Source organism: Priapulus caudatus, unplaced genomic scaffold (assembly GCF_000485595.1).
Source record: "Priapulus caudatus unplaced genomic scaffold, Priapulus_caudatus-5.0.1 Scaffold361, whole genome shotgun sequence".
NCBI lineage: Eukaryota > Metazoa > Priapulida > Priapulimorpha > Priapulimorphida > Priapulidae > Priapulus > Priapulus caudatus.
Window position 1 is genome coordinate 218,322 of NW_014577422.1, and position 16,516 is coordinate 234,837.

Sequence of the window (16,516 nt, forward strand, 5' to 3'; positions counted from 1 at the left end):
CGGTGGAGCGCGAGCGCGATCGCGCCCCTTAAAAATGAAAGCCTGATTACACTATCACAACAGTATGCTCTAGGTCTTCAATTACACGTGTGTGCGCATGCGTCGTGCGTGCGTGCATGCGTGCATAAGTATGTATATATTATATACACATACGCACGCACACATGCACGCATGCACACACACACGCATGCTCAAACCATTCAAAATATGAAAGCCAACATCTCCCTCTCTTCTAAACATCCTACGTCCCTCCCACCACAATCTAACACCCGGTGAGACGCGCTACTCTTGCTCACCCTCCCTCGAAATCCCCCTTCCCACCGCAACCTTAGCTACATCCACTCGGGACCTCACTCGTTACGCGGTCATGACTTTACGCGTTCACAGACGGCAGCACATGTACCGGGCGTGGCGGTGATGGCGTCGAGGAATTCGTTCATCTCGGTGAGTTTCTGCAGGCTGCGGAGTCTCGCGGCCCGGCTTGCCAGCATGAGCGCATCCAGGGATGCCCAGTCGCGCAGGAACGCCTGCAGACAGCGCGCGGCATGGTGGCGTGCGCGCGTGTAGTCCCCCTGTACGATGTAGAGCAGTGCCAGCTCCTCCCCATGCCACGTCTACACACACACAGACAGATACACCATGTTATAACCAGCTACGCACACAGACACTGTGTTTTATAACTATAGGTATGCACACAGACACGGTGTTTCATAACCAGCTACATGTACGAATGCATGCACGAACAAACGCACGCACCCACACGCACATGCCTGCATGCACGCACGTATGCACGCACGCACGCACGCACGCACACACGCACACATACACACAGTTGCTTGAATGTAAAACATTAAAAGTTTTCTTTAACGTCAAGTTTCCGAGTTCCTTCAATAAAGAAAACCACAAAAAACAAACGACAAAGAAAAAAACGAGTGACTAAAAACGTCGCCACCAGGTGGCAGCACTTGCCTCAATCACGGCCCTGCGATCGGGATGCCCCGTTGCCGCGTCGACAAACGACAGCAGCGTCTGATCACGCGCTCCCTCCACTAGCAACCTCTTGAGGCGTGCGCGCATCACGAACGGGAGGTGATTCTCTTCATAGTACGTGTCCTCCCACAGCAGTTGCAGGTCTGCCTCGCTGCTGCCCTCTGGTATTAAGCACTCCTTTGTGTGTGCATCCAGAGCTGTCCAGTCGGTAAGGCGATCCAGGCACTGTTCGTAGATCGATGTTCAACACGTTACGAGTTACATGACAAAAATGTACATAGAACTAGAACAACCAATCTGAACAATTATAGATTTCATCTTTAGGGAAGTCGCTAAAGTTACAATCTAATTATGGATCAAACGAGTTTGCATCAAAGGTTGGATCAAAGGTTAATGTAATAAATACTTTATGATGCAGCCCTAAACTATGCCTAGACATTCTATATGAGTAAGTAAAATATTACCACACACATATTCTTCTCTCTACATATGCATTCATGAATAGGAGAAATCATTATTTACCTATAAAAGTCTGAATACACTAACAAAAAATGACAATTATTGTATTAATTGAAAATTTATATTAAATGATAACACACACACGCATAATAAAATTTAAATAAATGAAAAAATAATGATGAGAACCCAAGAGCAATCCTAATCCTGCAGCAAACATCTGTGGATCACCTGCATGAGGGAGATATCCCACAGGTCGCGCTCCCCCTGACCCGGTCCTTCGCTCTCTCCCCACTCCATCTCCAGTGCCCTCTGGTAGAGCTTGCGTGCAAGCTTGTAGTCGCAGCTTGCCTCTGCTTGCAGCGCCTCCTGTGTGCAGGTCTGCGTACCAATCTTATCGTTGAAGATTCCGTGGAGAGTGTCGTAGTCACCGAGAGATTTGTACAGCCTGTGAGAAAGACACTGCATGTTGTATATCACGATAACACGCACGCACACACGCACGCACGCACCTACACACACGCACGCATGCACGCACGCACGCACGCACGCACGCACGCACGCACGCACGCACGCACACACACACACACAAAGTCACTTGTGTCTACAATGCTACTCCACCAGGACATAGTGGTAAAACACTGTTAATACTGTAGCAATATTTTCCTTCATAAATTACATATTATTTTAATACTTGCACGTGTTATCTGTCTGGCATGATTGACAGGCAGCTCTACTAGCCAATCAGCATTGCATTATGGTGTTCTAAAGATGATGCTCAGTAATAAAATGATATGAACTCAACATTTCAGCATGGACACTTGTAAAACAGTGTACAAATTGGGTGTGCTTGATCCACCACACAACAATATGTAAGAATGGTATGACTATCTCGCCCAGGCATGTGGACTAAACTTAATGACCCGGGGCTCGTTGTCAAAAACAAAATTAGTCTTATCATTAGTCGAACCATTAACGTTTTCTCATAGACGGTTTCCAGAAACATGTTAAAGTTATGAGTGTCTCATACGCAGTGTATAGAAGTCCAGCCTACAAGTTAATGTTAAGACCAATGTTAAGACTGTTAATTTTAATTAACTAAAACGAACCCAGGGTTATAGAGTAAGATAGAGAGAGGCTATGAGCTGATAACTTACCTGGCCAGTTCTATCCAGGTATCAGTGTGCTGTGACACGCCCATCCCGGAGCCTGCACGCATGCGCTTAGCAGGCCTGCTCTCATCATCGCAGGCACCCTGCATTAACATCTTCTCCAATAGGACAATACCTAAAGACAATTAATATTAGTATAATATATATATAAGATATTTATATCTAATTTATAAATATATATAAGATAGATAAGAACCATACTTATAGATACATAGCAATACTAAAAGACATCGAAGTATAGTCAAACTTGTATATAAGGGTCAGTCAACAGTAACTCCAAAAAGTAGGCATTATAGACAGGTGTCCACTCTACAGAGTACTGCTTGTATACAGCTGTCCTGTATTAACTACCCCTCAAGGGAAATACCAGAAGTGTCCTTTATACACAGGTATTAGTTCTACAGGGGTGTCCACCAAAAAACGTAGTTGACTCTCTATGTAATACTTACTATAGGTACTGCAATGTGATAAATATGCTCATTTGTTACTCTTCAAACCTCAAACTCGCCGCGATCAAAAACTAAACGAATGCCGCTCGAACGGATAGGCGAATTAGAGACAACGCCTCACCCAGGTTTTGCTGCATGCTGGTCTGACTGACTGTCGTCACTACTGCTGGGTCTAACCGCAGTATGCTGATGTTCCTGTAGCAGACATCCTGTAACAATCGCACAGTCGTGCATCAGTATGTGTTACATATTAGTATTGTATGCGTTCATGCCCTGTGTGTGTGTGTGTGTGTACTGTTTTACCAAGTAGCTTACATCGTGAGAATGATATGACATGAAATATTTATATTATTATATACAGCTCACAGGATGAATATGAAATGACAAATTATTTACAATATAAGCTCTCTATAGTCGTGACTGACTTCAGCAAAGCATTTGACCTGATATGTCCCACAAATTAACACTGCTAAAAAAAATTCCATAAATTAAGAGTCAGACCATCACTACTACCATGGATAAGCGATTTCCTCTCTATGTGACAACAATGCGTCCGGTACAAAGGGTCTACCTCTAAGTACCACGGGTTAACATGTGGTGTTCCCCAGGGCACTAAGCTTGGCCAGCTACTGTTTTTGGCCATGATCAACGATGCTGCTGAAGGACTATTAGTTCAGAAATGGAAATTCATTGACGATATGACAGCTAGTACTGGAGACAAGGTCGATCCACGCTCCATCATATCTCAACAACTTTCTCGCATCAACTTAACCCTACAAAATGCAAAGTTATGCAGGTGTATACTTTGGTAGAAATAGACGTCAAGATGCTGAACATTTTTTAGAACACTTTCAGTTGGAAAACTTGACAACATTGAAGAGCCTGGGTGTATGGTTCCAGCACGATCTTAAATGGGAGATACACGTTCAAGATTTGGTGGCTAGAGCCAGTAAAAGAATCTTCATGCTTCGTATACTAAATAAATCTAGGCTTAGCTGTGAAGATCTCGTACAAATTTACTGTAGTTACGTCAGACCGATTCTGGAATATGCTGCGCGCCCGTCTGGCACCCGGCCCAATTACCAAAGAGCTCTCACGTCAAATTTAATCTGTTCAAGTAAGGGCAGTGAAAATAATAATAGGTTATAATAATTGAAATAGGTACGACATGTACGATGAGGTACTATCTCAGCTTCAGATCCAAAGACTTGCGTTTCGTCGCGAGCAGCTTTGTGAAAATGTTGCTTATCAGCTCAAAAGTTGTAAACGATTACAGGATATTTGCCCTCCTTCAGCAATAAATGTGTCTAACTGCATAACACGGAATTCTAGTAAACTCCGGCTGGCAAAAGTCCCTCGTACCAGCCGGTACTTCAATAGCACTGTTCCGTAATGTGCAGGATGATTAACAAATTGTAAACAGGCACTGAATTTTTTACAATAGCATGGATAATGTCTTTTGCTTGCGCCCCTTTATAAACATTTTGGTCTCTTTGAAATAATCATCTGGGCAACTTTCGGTTATGTGATGTTTGATTCTATCGTTGTGTTGCATTTTAATTGTAACCATTTTTGACTAAGGATCACGTTATTTTAAATATTGTATATATTCTTAAAGATGATTTTAGTTGTAGCGATATAATTTTATGAACCAATGAATATTTTAAGTGATATCTATATGTCTTACCATGGGACATATATTATTGTAAATATCATCAATTTCAGTTTTATACTGCCTGATGATATCGTGCTTGCAAAATTTATTTTAATTGTAACATTGTTAATACTAGTTTTGCAATAAACCTATTATCTATCTATCTCATAACATTATTATACAGCTTACATGATGAGAATGATATGACATCAATCATTTATAACATTATCATACAGCTAATATAGCTATGTGAGAATAATATGACATAGATATAACGCAGCAATCTAACCATAATGATAACAAACATAAACAGAAATATAAACCATACCTAACAAAGAAATCATTCAATCGTATTTTCACAGCAAATATAACTTAAATATAACAAATAAAAAAAAGAGTTAAAGATCACAAAAAATGCGAGAGGGTCATTCTTATGAAAAATAAAGGAAAAACAAGAAGGGAAGCCGAAGGAGAGATCGATGCTCACCAGCAGGCAGCCGATGAACGGGGAGAAGTAACTCGTGGAAGAGGAAGCCATGACGGAGACCGCCTCGCTCAGCTTCTCCATCGTCGCGTCGACATCCCTCTCTGTCGCAGTGTCGCCGGCCCGGCGCACGACGCCGTCACACAAAGAGCTGAACAGCAGCTGAGCCACACGCGCGTCCCTCTACAACGCAACGCGCCGGGGGAGGTAAGATACGACCACAGCCATGTAATATTCAATAGTAATAATAATAATAACTATTATTATTATTGTTATTTTTTTAAATAATCTCATACAAATAATCTCTTTGTAATTACGTACATGATATATACATATATATATATATCATATATCATATATATCATGCCTGCACTAATCATACTAACTCGTACCTGTGCTAGAGCTTGCAGTGGTGAGATGAGATGGCAGAACTGGATCTGCACGTCAGGCAGTCTCCTATCCTGTACTTCCTGTACATGTCACCTGTCCCTCCCTCCGCTGCCTGCTCAGTGTCTCCGCCTCCTCCCGCCGCTGCTTCCTCCGGGCTTCCCGCCGTGCAAAGAACACTCTCGTCTGCTCCTGATCTTTCAGGAATCTCCTTCGGAGCCGCATGACGTCGTCTCCTCCCCCAGCAGCAGAGGCTTCCTCTCTGGGCTCCTCCCCCGTGGCTCCCCGCTCGCCCCCCAGCCTCCTCTCCCCAAATCCGGGCCCGCTTGGCTTCAGTTGGCGTTTCGTGGTGATCGGCCGACGGTGAAGAGTAGGGAGAGGATGAGGAGGAGGAGGAGATGGAGGAGACGGAGGAGAGAGACTGATCGGCGAATGTGTCGATGCTGCTGCTCTGCGTCAGCCAGTTATACGTGCTCCTGCCTCCAGCTAGAAAAACACACGAGATGATGTCATCACGACATCACCATGACATCATCACACACAATATCGATAACATTAGTAAGTGATACCGCTCATGAATGAAACCTGTACAATATTGGTATCACATTTAAGATAAAATTTTCTATTCAATCACATCCTTTGATGTTGCCATTGTTATCGGTATCAAGTTTTTCATTATTAACTTCGGTTAATCTAATTTGAATTATTCATTACAAATCATGACCGTTTCACGAGATGCAGTCACATAGATGAAAAAAAGCCTAGGTGAAGTAAAGGTTACAAACATAATCAAGGTAAACAATATCAATCCGAAAACAGAAGAGGCTACAGTTTTCCCAACTGACCGACATCCTGTGTGGCCGTGAACTCTGGCACCACTTGAGTCGCCCTGATCTCTCCTGTCTGCATCGCCGCAGCCACCGTCTGCTGCGTAGAGGACGCTTGCGATGCTTGTGTCTCGGTGAACAGTGGTGTGAGCGCGGCATGTCGACTCTGCCATGATGTCGCAATGTTGTAATCCTAGAGAACACGGAAGTGCCGAGAACTCATAATTATTAATGTGAACATGATGGATATGTTGTTATAATAATAATTACATAATATATAAATAATGTATGCAATTAAACTGAGATTTCAATCGATTATAAAATAAATGATGTTCAATATATATATATTTAATAATATAAAAATAATATTTAATGAATTTAGTTAGTTTAGTTAGTTTAAGAATCATTAATTCCGATTATATGACATTATCAGGAGTGCATGATAGATATAACAAATCTTGTAATAATGTACTCCCGCTGTTCTATAACCAGATATTAAACACCACATGATAAATGCAAATATCATTAACTATTTACTAGAAATTCAGTAATAATTTAATATGTTTTATTGTATGAATTTTATAATTACGAATTATACATAATTATCGATATGTCTAACAATTTACGGACCCAACACTGGCCCGCATTACCTGGAATTTACAGTCGGACAGTGGTTGTGTGAAGACCAGCTCCTTGTAGTCAGGACTGAGAGAGGTGAGCTGCAGCAGCAGGTAGGTCGCGTAACTAAGGAAGTGAGGCTCCGTTGCTGGGGAGTAGAGCGTCTGCGCGATGGCGAGCAGTCGCGGGAGAGTTTGTGTCGGCAGCCGCGTCGCATGACTCCAGAAATTTGTGACGATCATCCTACAATAATTGTGTAGTTAGCTTAGTCCTACAATATACACACTCCTAACTTCGTTGTAGAGTTAAACAATTAAGGGTAGTGCTGCATTTCTCCTTAAAAACACAGACTGAGAACACAGTAAGATAATACAATGCTTAGTGCTGACATGTTACTATAAGCCGACATTTCGCCATGCACCACGTACAAACTGGTCTGGATTGACTGTATTAGTAAAAGGGTGGTGGCAGTTTTGTTAACTCACTTAGATGGATAGATCAACTGCAATTCATTGGAAGGTATGTGTAAATGCTGACTTAACGCGAGTGTTACGGTAACGATGCTTGTGACACAGACCTGAGTGAATCGTCACTGTCATTCAATCCCTGCAGTAGACTGTCCCTCGCTAGTGATGCCAACTTATCTTCCTCCTCTCCCTCACTATCCCTACAAATCAAACATATTATGGATTACTGATACTTTCTTGACTATTCGAAATAGTAAGCTTTGTTATTGTATTCTTAACCATTTCATTTACCTCTATAAAGTGTCTATGAAGGACACCTAATGGCATTTCCTTTGAGTGACTCTTACATACAGATACTGTATATTATATATATATATAATATATATAACATTTGGCACTCACCTGTAGCTGTCGTAGACCCACATGAGAATGTCGTACATCAGCTGACGGCACGGCGCGCGGGGGTGCGTGCCGATCGATGTGACAGCCGGCAGCAGGAACAGCAGCTCCCCTGGTGAGAGACTGCTCAGCAAGGCGTTGGTGATGTGCAGCGATGCAAGCTGGGTCGCTTCATCCCTGCGCAAGACAGCCGCAAACAATCAATGATAAACAAACAAACAACACACAAACAACCAATGAAAAACAAACAACAAACAAACAATCAATGATAAAAAAAACAATCAATGATAAATAAACAATAAACAAACAATTAATGATAAACAGATAACACAAACAATTAATGAATTCTTACTACAATTGAATGCTACAATTGTTACATATTACATCAGGAATAAATAAAAACAAATTGTTGTTTTGCTGTCTGTTTTTATTCACTTCTGATTACATATATGTTGTAACTGTACTATATTTTTATTAATGATATTGTTATTATCATTATTATTATTATTATTATTATGCTTATGTAGCTGAGCTGTGCCTCGCAAATTTATATGAGATTTTTAAATATTAAAAAATTTATATTTCCATGATATCTTAGATTCATCGACCCACCTGTGAGTGATCATTCCCAGGAAACCCTTGGACTTTAGTTCGAGGAAGAGGTTTTGCGTGTGAGCGACACGGGTTAGGATCACCTCAAGACACTGAGATCTGAAGCTACCTTGCAGACTGGGCAGCATGAAGAGTAACTTACTCATTAATCTGAAACACACAGAAGGAAAGAGAGCAGTATAGTATGAAATCGCTGGCTGTGGCACGATGCGATGTATGAGACATCTAGTACATGAACCATGGATCACAACACAACATGATGGAACCTGGCACATGAACCACATGACACAGGTTTGTATCACCACACACCTGTCACCACAGACTTGTCCCAGATACCTGTCACTCACAGCTGTCATTACCTCTCCTGTCACCACACATGCACCACTGGACAGCCATCACTGCGTACTTGTCACCATACACCTGTCACCACACACGCATCACCACACAAATTAACTGTCACCACACACCCATCACCACACAACTGTCACCACACACCTGTCACCGCGTACTTGTCACCACACACCTGTCACCGCGTACTTGTCACCACACACTTGTCACCACACACCTGTCACCGCGTACCTGTCACCACACACCTGTCACCGCGCACTTGTCACCACACACCTGTCACCGCGTACCTGTCAGCACACACTATCACTGCGCACTTGTCACCACGTACTGTCCGCGATGGCAGGATAATGCAGCGTCATCTTCTGCAGGCAGACAATAAAGTTCTGCTTGGCGTCAGCATGCAGCGTCGACATCGCCGTGACGACCGCATCCCGCAGCGCTCCCTCAGCCTCCTCATCCTCTCGCTCCACCATACGATGCAGGATCATTCCCAGCACCTCGGCTGCGGCAGCGTACACCTCCTTGTACTTGTTTGCCAGGCACCTAACGATTGCCTGAAAGAACCTGGAAGACGAAAGAGAGGAAGCGATAAAGGAAGGACAGAGGGCATAAATGTAAAGTCCGGACACTGTCACAACAACTCCTCTTTTACCTAAATGTGAAAATTATAATAAATATAAATAGTAGAAACTCATATTGTGTCTCATGCCACGGCTATCCATCAGGAGTACTTACCTTAATATTCATAATCACTAGAGAAGTTTGTGCAATTATGAGCCTTTATATATATATATATAATATACATTTACACTAGCTATTTATTTTTCTATTACATTATTTTAAATTTTAAATCTAAGTGTCAGAATTTCAAGTTACACGATTCCATTTCAGATTATAGTAGGGTCTGAGGTATGAAGTTGTACAGTATTGACCAGGTTTGCGTGTGTGCAGCGAATGTCTTACTTCTCGCTGTCAACAGCGGTGGTGTGTGAGTAGGGAGGCAGGTTGTTTGCTACCACGACACCAAGCAGCTGCACACCGACAGAGTTATCCCTCATCGTGATGTCGCCGGCACACATGTTCTCATAGATCACCTAAGCAAGGTAAACGTAGACGTGCGGGCATGAGTTTATTGGTGTTTAGCTCGATTTTTTGGTGGGTAGTTTTAATGCGACAGTTTTCTTGGGTTGAAACCACGACGTGTGAAGGCAGCAGACACCAGAATGTCGTTTTCATGCATGAAACCCAGTTGGTGAAACATCAATAACTTTATTAAGAAGATAACAAATATATTTCTATAACATATAGAATAAGAAATGGCATATCATAACCTATATATATATATATGTATATAGATATAGAAGATAGATATTAACACGCTCTTTCAGAATTTTATTGTGCACGAATAATCAATTACACAATGGTATTTCAACGTCAATACATAACGAACACATATTTCCAACACATCGCAGTTTTTGAATTCCGGTTAAGAAGAGGAACATCAAACGGCCATCTTGTTTTTGGGTGGGGTAATTAGTACAGGGGGTGAGACTACCTGCGATGGCACGTCCACGCGATCTCTCCAGCATTCCACCAGCGTCTTGATGATTTCTAGGTTGTTGCGGAAGACCGACATCGTCGCGTGGCGTGCGTTACGCATGAGAAACTCAAGCAGACGTGATGCCAGCGATCGCTCCGTCATGTTGTCCTGCGAAACGACAACGGTGATATGCGACTATACATACAAATCTTAGGAAGGAGTTCGTCCTAGTATAAGAGTAATTTTATTTCATGATAAATTCATTTTACTAACTCGCTAACGATTGTTTAGACTACCAGCATAGTTACTATACTTAAGGTGAAGGAGATTGCTTGAGGTTGTCACCAGATGGCAGTATGAGAGAACATCTAGAAACAAAATCCATCAATGATATCATAGCGTATGATAAACACCAGAACAGTCGTCAGTAGACGGCATACCTATAGTCACATGAGAGGCGTCAAAGACACGAACACTCACATGCTATAACAAGTGCCGCAGAGCGACAGCACTCATCTAACGTCTACTGCGGTGACTCTGTGGTGGAGTGGTGGGATTCTAGTAAACCCTGTTAGTCCCAAATCGTGTATCACAATACACGACGGGAGCAGAGCAACAGGCCGAAAACAGTGGAATGGCACAGGGATAGAAGTATCAGGAACAACTTTCTCATATAGGAATGTTCGGTCGGGAGTATAGAAAGTTGCCACGAGATGTGTCGCGTACGTTTAGAGTTGCTCAGTGTAAAGATGGAGCTCACCATCATATCGTAGTATAGCAACAACTCTTATGCCAGCAAGACAGAATACGGTATAGCACGTCTCCATTTACTACGCAAGCCTATCAGGCTGCAATAGAAGAGCTGGCGACCGTGTATACACAAATAACACAGAGGAAAAACTACAATGAGGCGGTATCACCAACAATGCACTGGCAGATTAGCGCTACATGGCGAGGTGGACATACGTGTCACATGTAACATACTGACAGTAAACAGAATGCATATGAAATTATACACGATTTTTAAGGAGCATAAAACCATCTTAACCAAGATTTAGCTTTTGAAATTTCACATGTGAAGCAATTGTGAATGCGCCAACATCCAGGCATGTATTGATTCTATCTACAAACAGCCAGGGCAGTGACAAAATTCTTTCTAACAGACAGTCCCAACAAATCGCATGGTTAGACCCTCCTCTTGAGGGTCAAAAAGGTTTATCTGAACACTTACGTCCTTCGCATGTCAGACAGAAAAGTCAGATTTTCATGGTCTTTTAATAATGGCCATAAAAAATGCTAGGTCAGGCCCAGGCTGCGAAACAAAAAAAGTTTTTTCAAAATCGCTTGCGCCCAGACTTGACGCATGTCGCTCAGAAAATTGGTCTAAAATCTGCCCTGTGCCCATGTGACCTTTGACCTGTGACCCTCGCAATCGGACCAGTGATGAGCTTAATTCCTCACCAGTGGCATGCTATAAGACCAAAAACCACTATCACGAGACCTTAGGTCGCACCGTTTAGATTTGTGCCGGTTACGACGCCGTGACGGAGAACAATTACTGCATTTCCCTCCCTATAACCATTAAGTTAAAGGACGTGCACATGTTCCGCCCTTCTCAGTTTACAACCCTCGTTGATCATCTGACCTTTGAATGAACGCCCCCAGCCTTCGAACATCACAAATCGTTTTTTCGATTACCCCCCCCAGTCCCGAGAAATTCGATGACGACGAGTCCAGCGGTTAAAGATTGTGCCGAACGGAACGACTGGAACCGGACCGGACCATCCACGGACGGACGGAGAACGGAACGGACGATCATCGCGAATTCACAAAGCTGCATCTGACTATATCAATGAGCTATAACACGTAGCAACAGCTGTAGTCCATCTCGCAATCACGGGTGCCCATTAACATTATTACACATTCACAAATAAAACACTAGAACAGCCGTCAGCAGAGGCACCTGACGGGAGGCGCGAACGGCGTCCACAGGACATGCATCACACACGACGTCGGCCGTCCAGCTATATGAGTGTAAATCGGAGGCCGGCGGCGACGCCGGCGAGTTTGCCGTTACGCGTGCGGACCGGACGACGAATGCTGGACGCGGCAGCCCAGGCGAGGCATGCGCACATGTCCGGCAACGCGTGCGACGCAGAGACACGACGGAGGAACGCGCGAATGAAGACGCGCGACGTTGACGGCGTCGCACGCGTGCGCAGAACTTTTGCCCGAGGAAGGCAGCTCCATCCACCGACATGTGAGCGGAGAAGAGGAAGCAGCCTGCAACAGCCCGGAGGGAGAAAATAACGTGGCAGACGTTAACAGTCGTGAGCAAGTGGCGCGGGAAGAGAGATAGCCTGCAACAGCCAGGATGAATACCTGCAGACGTTACGAGTGTAAATGGCTGTGTGAGCGAAGCGAGCAGGAGGCAGGCCTGCAACAGCCGTGGAGAAATACGTGAAGACGTTACAAGTGTTGAGCGTGGTGTGAGCGGGAAGAGAGAGGCAGCGCTGCAACAGCCCGGGGAAATACGTGCAGACGTGAATCATGTGTGAGCCGTGTGTGAGCGAGGAAGGAAGTGAGAGCAGCGACGCTAGCAAGCAGCCGTGAGGAGCACCAAGAAATACGTCAACAGTTGACACGTGTGACGTGTTGTGAAGCGCGGTAGAAGGGAGGCAAGCCTGGCAACAGCCGGGAGTAAACTACGGACGCGGAGACGTTACAGCTGTGTCGTGTGTGGCGGGAGAGGAGCAGCCTGCAACAGCCGGGGCAAAATATCGTGCAACGGATCATGTGAGCGTGTGAAGTGAGCGCGGAGAGAAGGCAAGCCTGCAACACCCGCGAGAAATACGTGCCAGGAGCGTTAAGTGTGAGCGTGTGGAGCGAGGAGAGGAGGCGCAGGCCTGCAACAGCTCAGGAGAAAAATAAACGTGGCAAGGACTTACAGTTGTGAAATTGTGTGACCGGGGAGAGAGGCAAGCCTGCAAGCAAGCTGGAGAAAATACGTGGCAGACGGTTTACAGTGTGGAGCGCGTGGTGGCGGGAGAGTAGACAGCCTGCAAGCAGCCGGAGAAATAGCTGCAGTATGTTACAGTTGGAGCGCGTGTGAGACCCGAGGAGAACGCAGCCTGCAACAGCCGGGAGAAATACTGCAGACGTTACAGTGATGAGCGTGTTGTGAGCGGGAGAGAGCCGCCTGACAACAGCCGGCCGAGAAATAACGTTGCAGAACTGTTAACAGTGTGAGCGTGAGGTGAGCGAGATAGAAAGCAGCCTAGCAACAGCCGGGAGAAAATACGTGCGAAGACGCATACCATGTGACGCCGGAGAGAGAAGGCAGCCTGCACCACAGCCGGGAGAAAAGCTGCAGACGTTAAGCAAGTGTGAGCCGTGTGTGACGGGGAGGGAGAGCAGCCTACGCATCACCGAGAATACGTGAGACGAATACAGTGATGAGCCGAGAGAGAAGGACAAGCCTGCCAACAGCCGGGAGAAAATAACGTGAGAGACCGTTACTGTTCGAGTAGAGTGAGCGGGAGAGAGGACAGCCTGCAACAGCGAAGGAGAATACTGGAGACGTTAGCAGTGTGAACGTGTGTGGAGCGGAGAGGAGGCACACACTCAACAGCCGGGAGAAATGACGTGGAGACGTTAACGAGTGTGAGCGTGATATGAGCGGGAGAGAGGCAGGCTGCAAACAGCCGGAGAAAAAACGTGGAGACGTTACAGTGGTATGAGCGTGTGTGAGCGGGAGAGGAGCAGCCTGCAACCAGCCGGTGAGAAATACATGCTAGACATTACAGATGTGAGCGATGTCGTAAGCGGGAGAGGAGCAGCCATGTCACGCTTTAAAGCAAATGAGCAGGGAGCAAAACAAGCCAGCTGGGTGAGATAAATACGTGGCAACGTTACAGTGTGAGCGTGTGTGAGCGGGAAGGAGGAAGCGAGGCCTTGCAACAGCGAGGGAGACAATACCGTGCAGACGTTACAGTGTAGAGCGTGTGTTAGCGGAGAAGCGAGGCAAGCATGCACAGCCGGGGAGAATGACGTGCAGACGTTACAGTGTGAAGCGTGTGTGAGCGGAGAGGAGCCAGCCGTGCAACAGACCGGAGAGAAATAGACGTGCAGAACGTACAGTGTGAGCGTGTGTGCCCGGAGAGGAGGCAAGCTAGCAACAGCAGGAGCAGAAATACGTGCCAGACGTTACAGTGTGAGCGTGTGCTGGCAGGAAAGAGACAGCCTGCGAACAGCTAGGGAGAAAAGTACGTGCAGCACGTTACAGTGTGAGCGGAGAGGAGCACGCGCTGCAACAGCGCGGAGAAATACGATGAGACGTTACATTGTGAGCGTGTGATGAAGCCGTGACGAGGAGGAGCCTGCAACAGCGGGAGAAATACGTGCAGACGTTACAGTGTGAGCGTGTTGTGAGCGAGAGAGGAGGCAGCCTGCAACAGGCCGGAGGAAGAAAACTGCAAGACGTTATAGTGTGAAGCGTTGTAGCGGAGAGGAAGGGCCAGCCCTCGCACAGCCCGTGAGAAATACTGAGAGACGATTACAGTGAGTGAGCGTGGTGTGCGCGGGAAAGAGGAGGCGGCCTGCAACAGCCGGAGAGAATAACGTGCAGACGTTACAGTGAGCGTGTGCTGGGCGGGAGAGGAGGCGCTGCAACAGCTGGGGAATACTGTCAGACGATTACAGTGTTGAGCGGGAGAGGAGCAAACTGCCAACAGCCGCCGAGAAATACGTGAGAACGTTACAGTGTGAAGACGTGTGTGACAGAGAGAGAAGCCTGCAACCAGGCCGGAGAAATACGTTAAACTGGCGAACTTACAGATTGACGTGTGTGACGGAAGGAGGCAGCCATGCAACAGCCGGCGAGAAATACTGAGACGTTAACAGTGTGGCGTGTGTGACGGGAAGAGGAGCAGCCTGCACAGCCGGGAGAAATACTCAGACGTACAGTGTGTAGTGTTTGAGCGAGAGAGACAGCCTGCAACAGCCGAGAGAAAACGTGGAGACGTACAGTGTAGCGCTGTTGAGCGGCAGACGGAAGGCACCTAGCAACAGCCAGGAGAAATACCGTGAGAGACGTTAAGTGTGAGCGGGAGAGGAGGCAGCCTGCAACAGCCGGGGAGAAATACGTGGAGACGTTACAGTGTGAGCGTGTGTGAGCGGGAGAGGAGGCAGCCTGCAACAGCCGGGGAGAAATACGTGGAGACGTTACAGTGTGAGCGGAGAGGAGGCAGCCTGCAACAGCCGGGGAGAAATACGTGGAGACGTTACAGTGTGAGCGTGTGTGAGCCGGAGAGAGAAGGCAGCCTGCAACAGCCGGGGAGAAATACGTGCAGACGTACAGTGTGAGCGTGTGTGAGCGGGAGAGGAGGCAGCCTGCAACAGCCAGGAAGAAATACATGCAGACGTTACAGTTACGTATGGATATTTCCATAATGCTTGACCGAGAATAATGCTTTCAATGTGATAAACAACATCTCTTTTTTAATATTCTTGACAAATTAAAGGAATTTTGGTGTGGCATCTAGGCAGTAAATCGAGATATAACATACACGCTCGGATACAGTTTTCTAATAAGAATACCCAAGTCTATGGCAGATATCTGTATTCATGTAAATTGGTTATTATCGGCCCAGTACCAGGGTACACATATAATCAGCAGCTAACCTGAGATAACCTGGTCTATCTATCTGTCTGTCTGTGCATCGGTCCGTCCGTCCATATATCCGTCTGTCCGTCCGTTCATTCATCCATCCACCTATCGATCTATCCATCCACCCATTCATCCATCCATCTGTCTATCAATACATAGTTAGTTACTCACTAACCCTGTGATAACCAGGTGTAACATGGCATACCTGTATGGGACAGACGGTCGTTGCTAGGTGGTTAATCAGAGCTACCATGCTAGCCATGCACTCATGCTGGTTCAATTCATCCATCTCCATTTCCACGTAATCTCCTGCCAGCGTTGCACTGCCAGACTCCTAAAACAACGGACAGACAGAAGTCGGAAAACAACGAACAAGACAGCGAAAAGACTTTTTCAGGTCGTTTGTTTTGTCTGATTGATATTAGCCGCGTGCTGTGAATGCAGG

At 45.6% G+C, this 16,516-nt stretch overlaps 1 protein-coding gene across 1 annotated transcript in view; it reads right to left on the reverse strand.

Moving 5' to 3' along the window:
- LOC106809525 (DNA-dependent protein kinase catalytic subunit-like) overlaps nucleotides 1-16,516 on the reverse strand; it is a 59,487-nt gene that overhangs the window by 17,275 nt on the left and 25,696 nt on the right. The window contains 23 exon segments of the mRNA XM_014812621.1: nucleotides 404-614; nucleotides 970-1,215; nucleotides 1,678-1,894; nucleotides 2,604-2,733; nucleotides 3,189-3,276; nucleotides 5,209-5,388; nucleotides 5,598-5,656; nucleotides 5,659-5,685; nucleotides 5,688-5,880; nucleotides 5,915-6,078; nucleotides 6,438-6,612; nucleotides 7,070-7,280; nucleotides 7,615-7,704; nucleotides 7,907-8,080; nucleotides 8,516-8,665; nucleotides 8,825-8,879; nucleotides 9,192-9,427; nucleotides 9,827-9,957; nucleotides 10,419-10,571; nucleotides 11,865-11,874; nucleotides 15,430-15,463; nucleotides 15,761-15,794; nucleotides 16,277-16,405. Of these exon segments, the coding sequence (XP_014668107.1) occupies nucleotides 404-614; nucleotides 970-1,215; nucleotides 1,678-1,894; nucleotides 2,604-2,733; nucleotides 3,189-3,276; nucleotides 5,209-5,388; nucleotides 5,598-5,656; nucleotides 5,659-5,685; nucleotides 5,688-5,880; nucleotides 5,915-6,078; nucleotides 6,438-6,612; nucleotides 7,070-7,280; nucleotides 7,615-7,704; nucleotides 7,907-8,080; nucleotides 8,516-8,665; nucleotides 8,825-8,879; nucleotides 9,192-9,427; nucleotides 9,827-9,957; nucleotides 10,419-10,571; nucleotides 11,865-11,874; nucleotides 15,430-15,463; nucleotides 15,761-15,794; nucleotides 16,277-16,405 (3,097 nt within the window).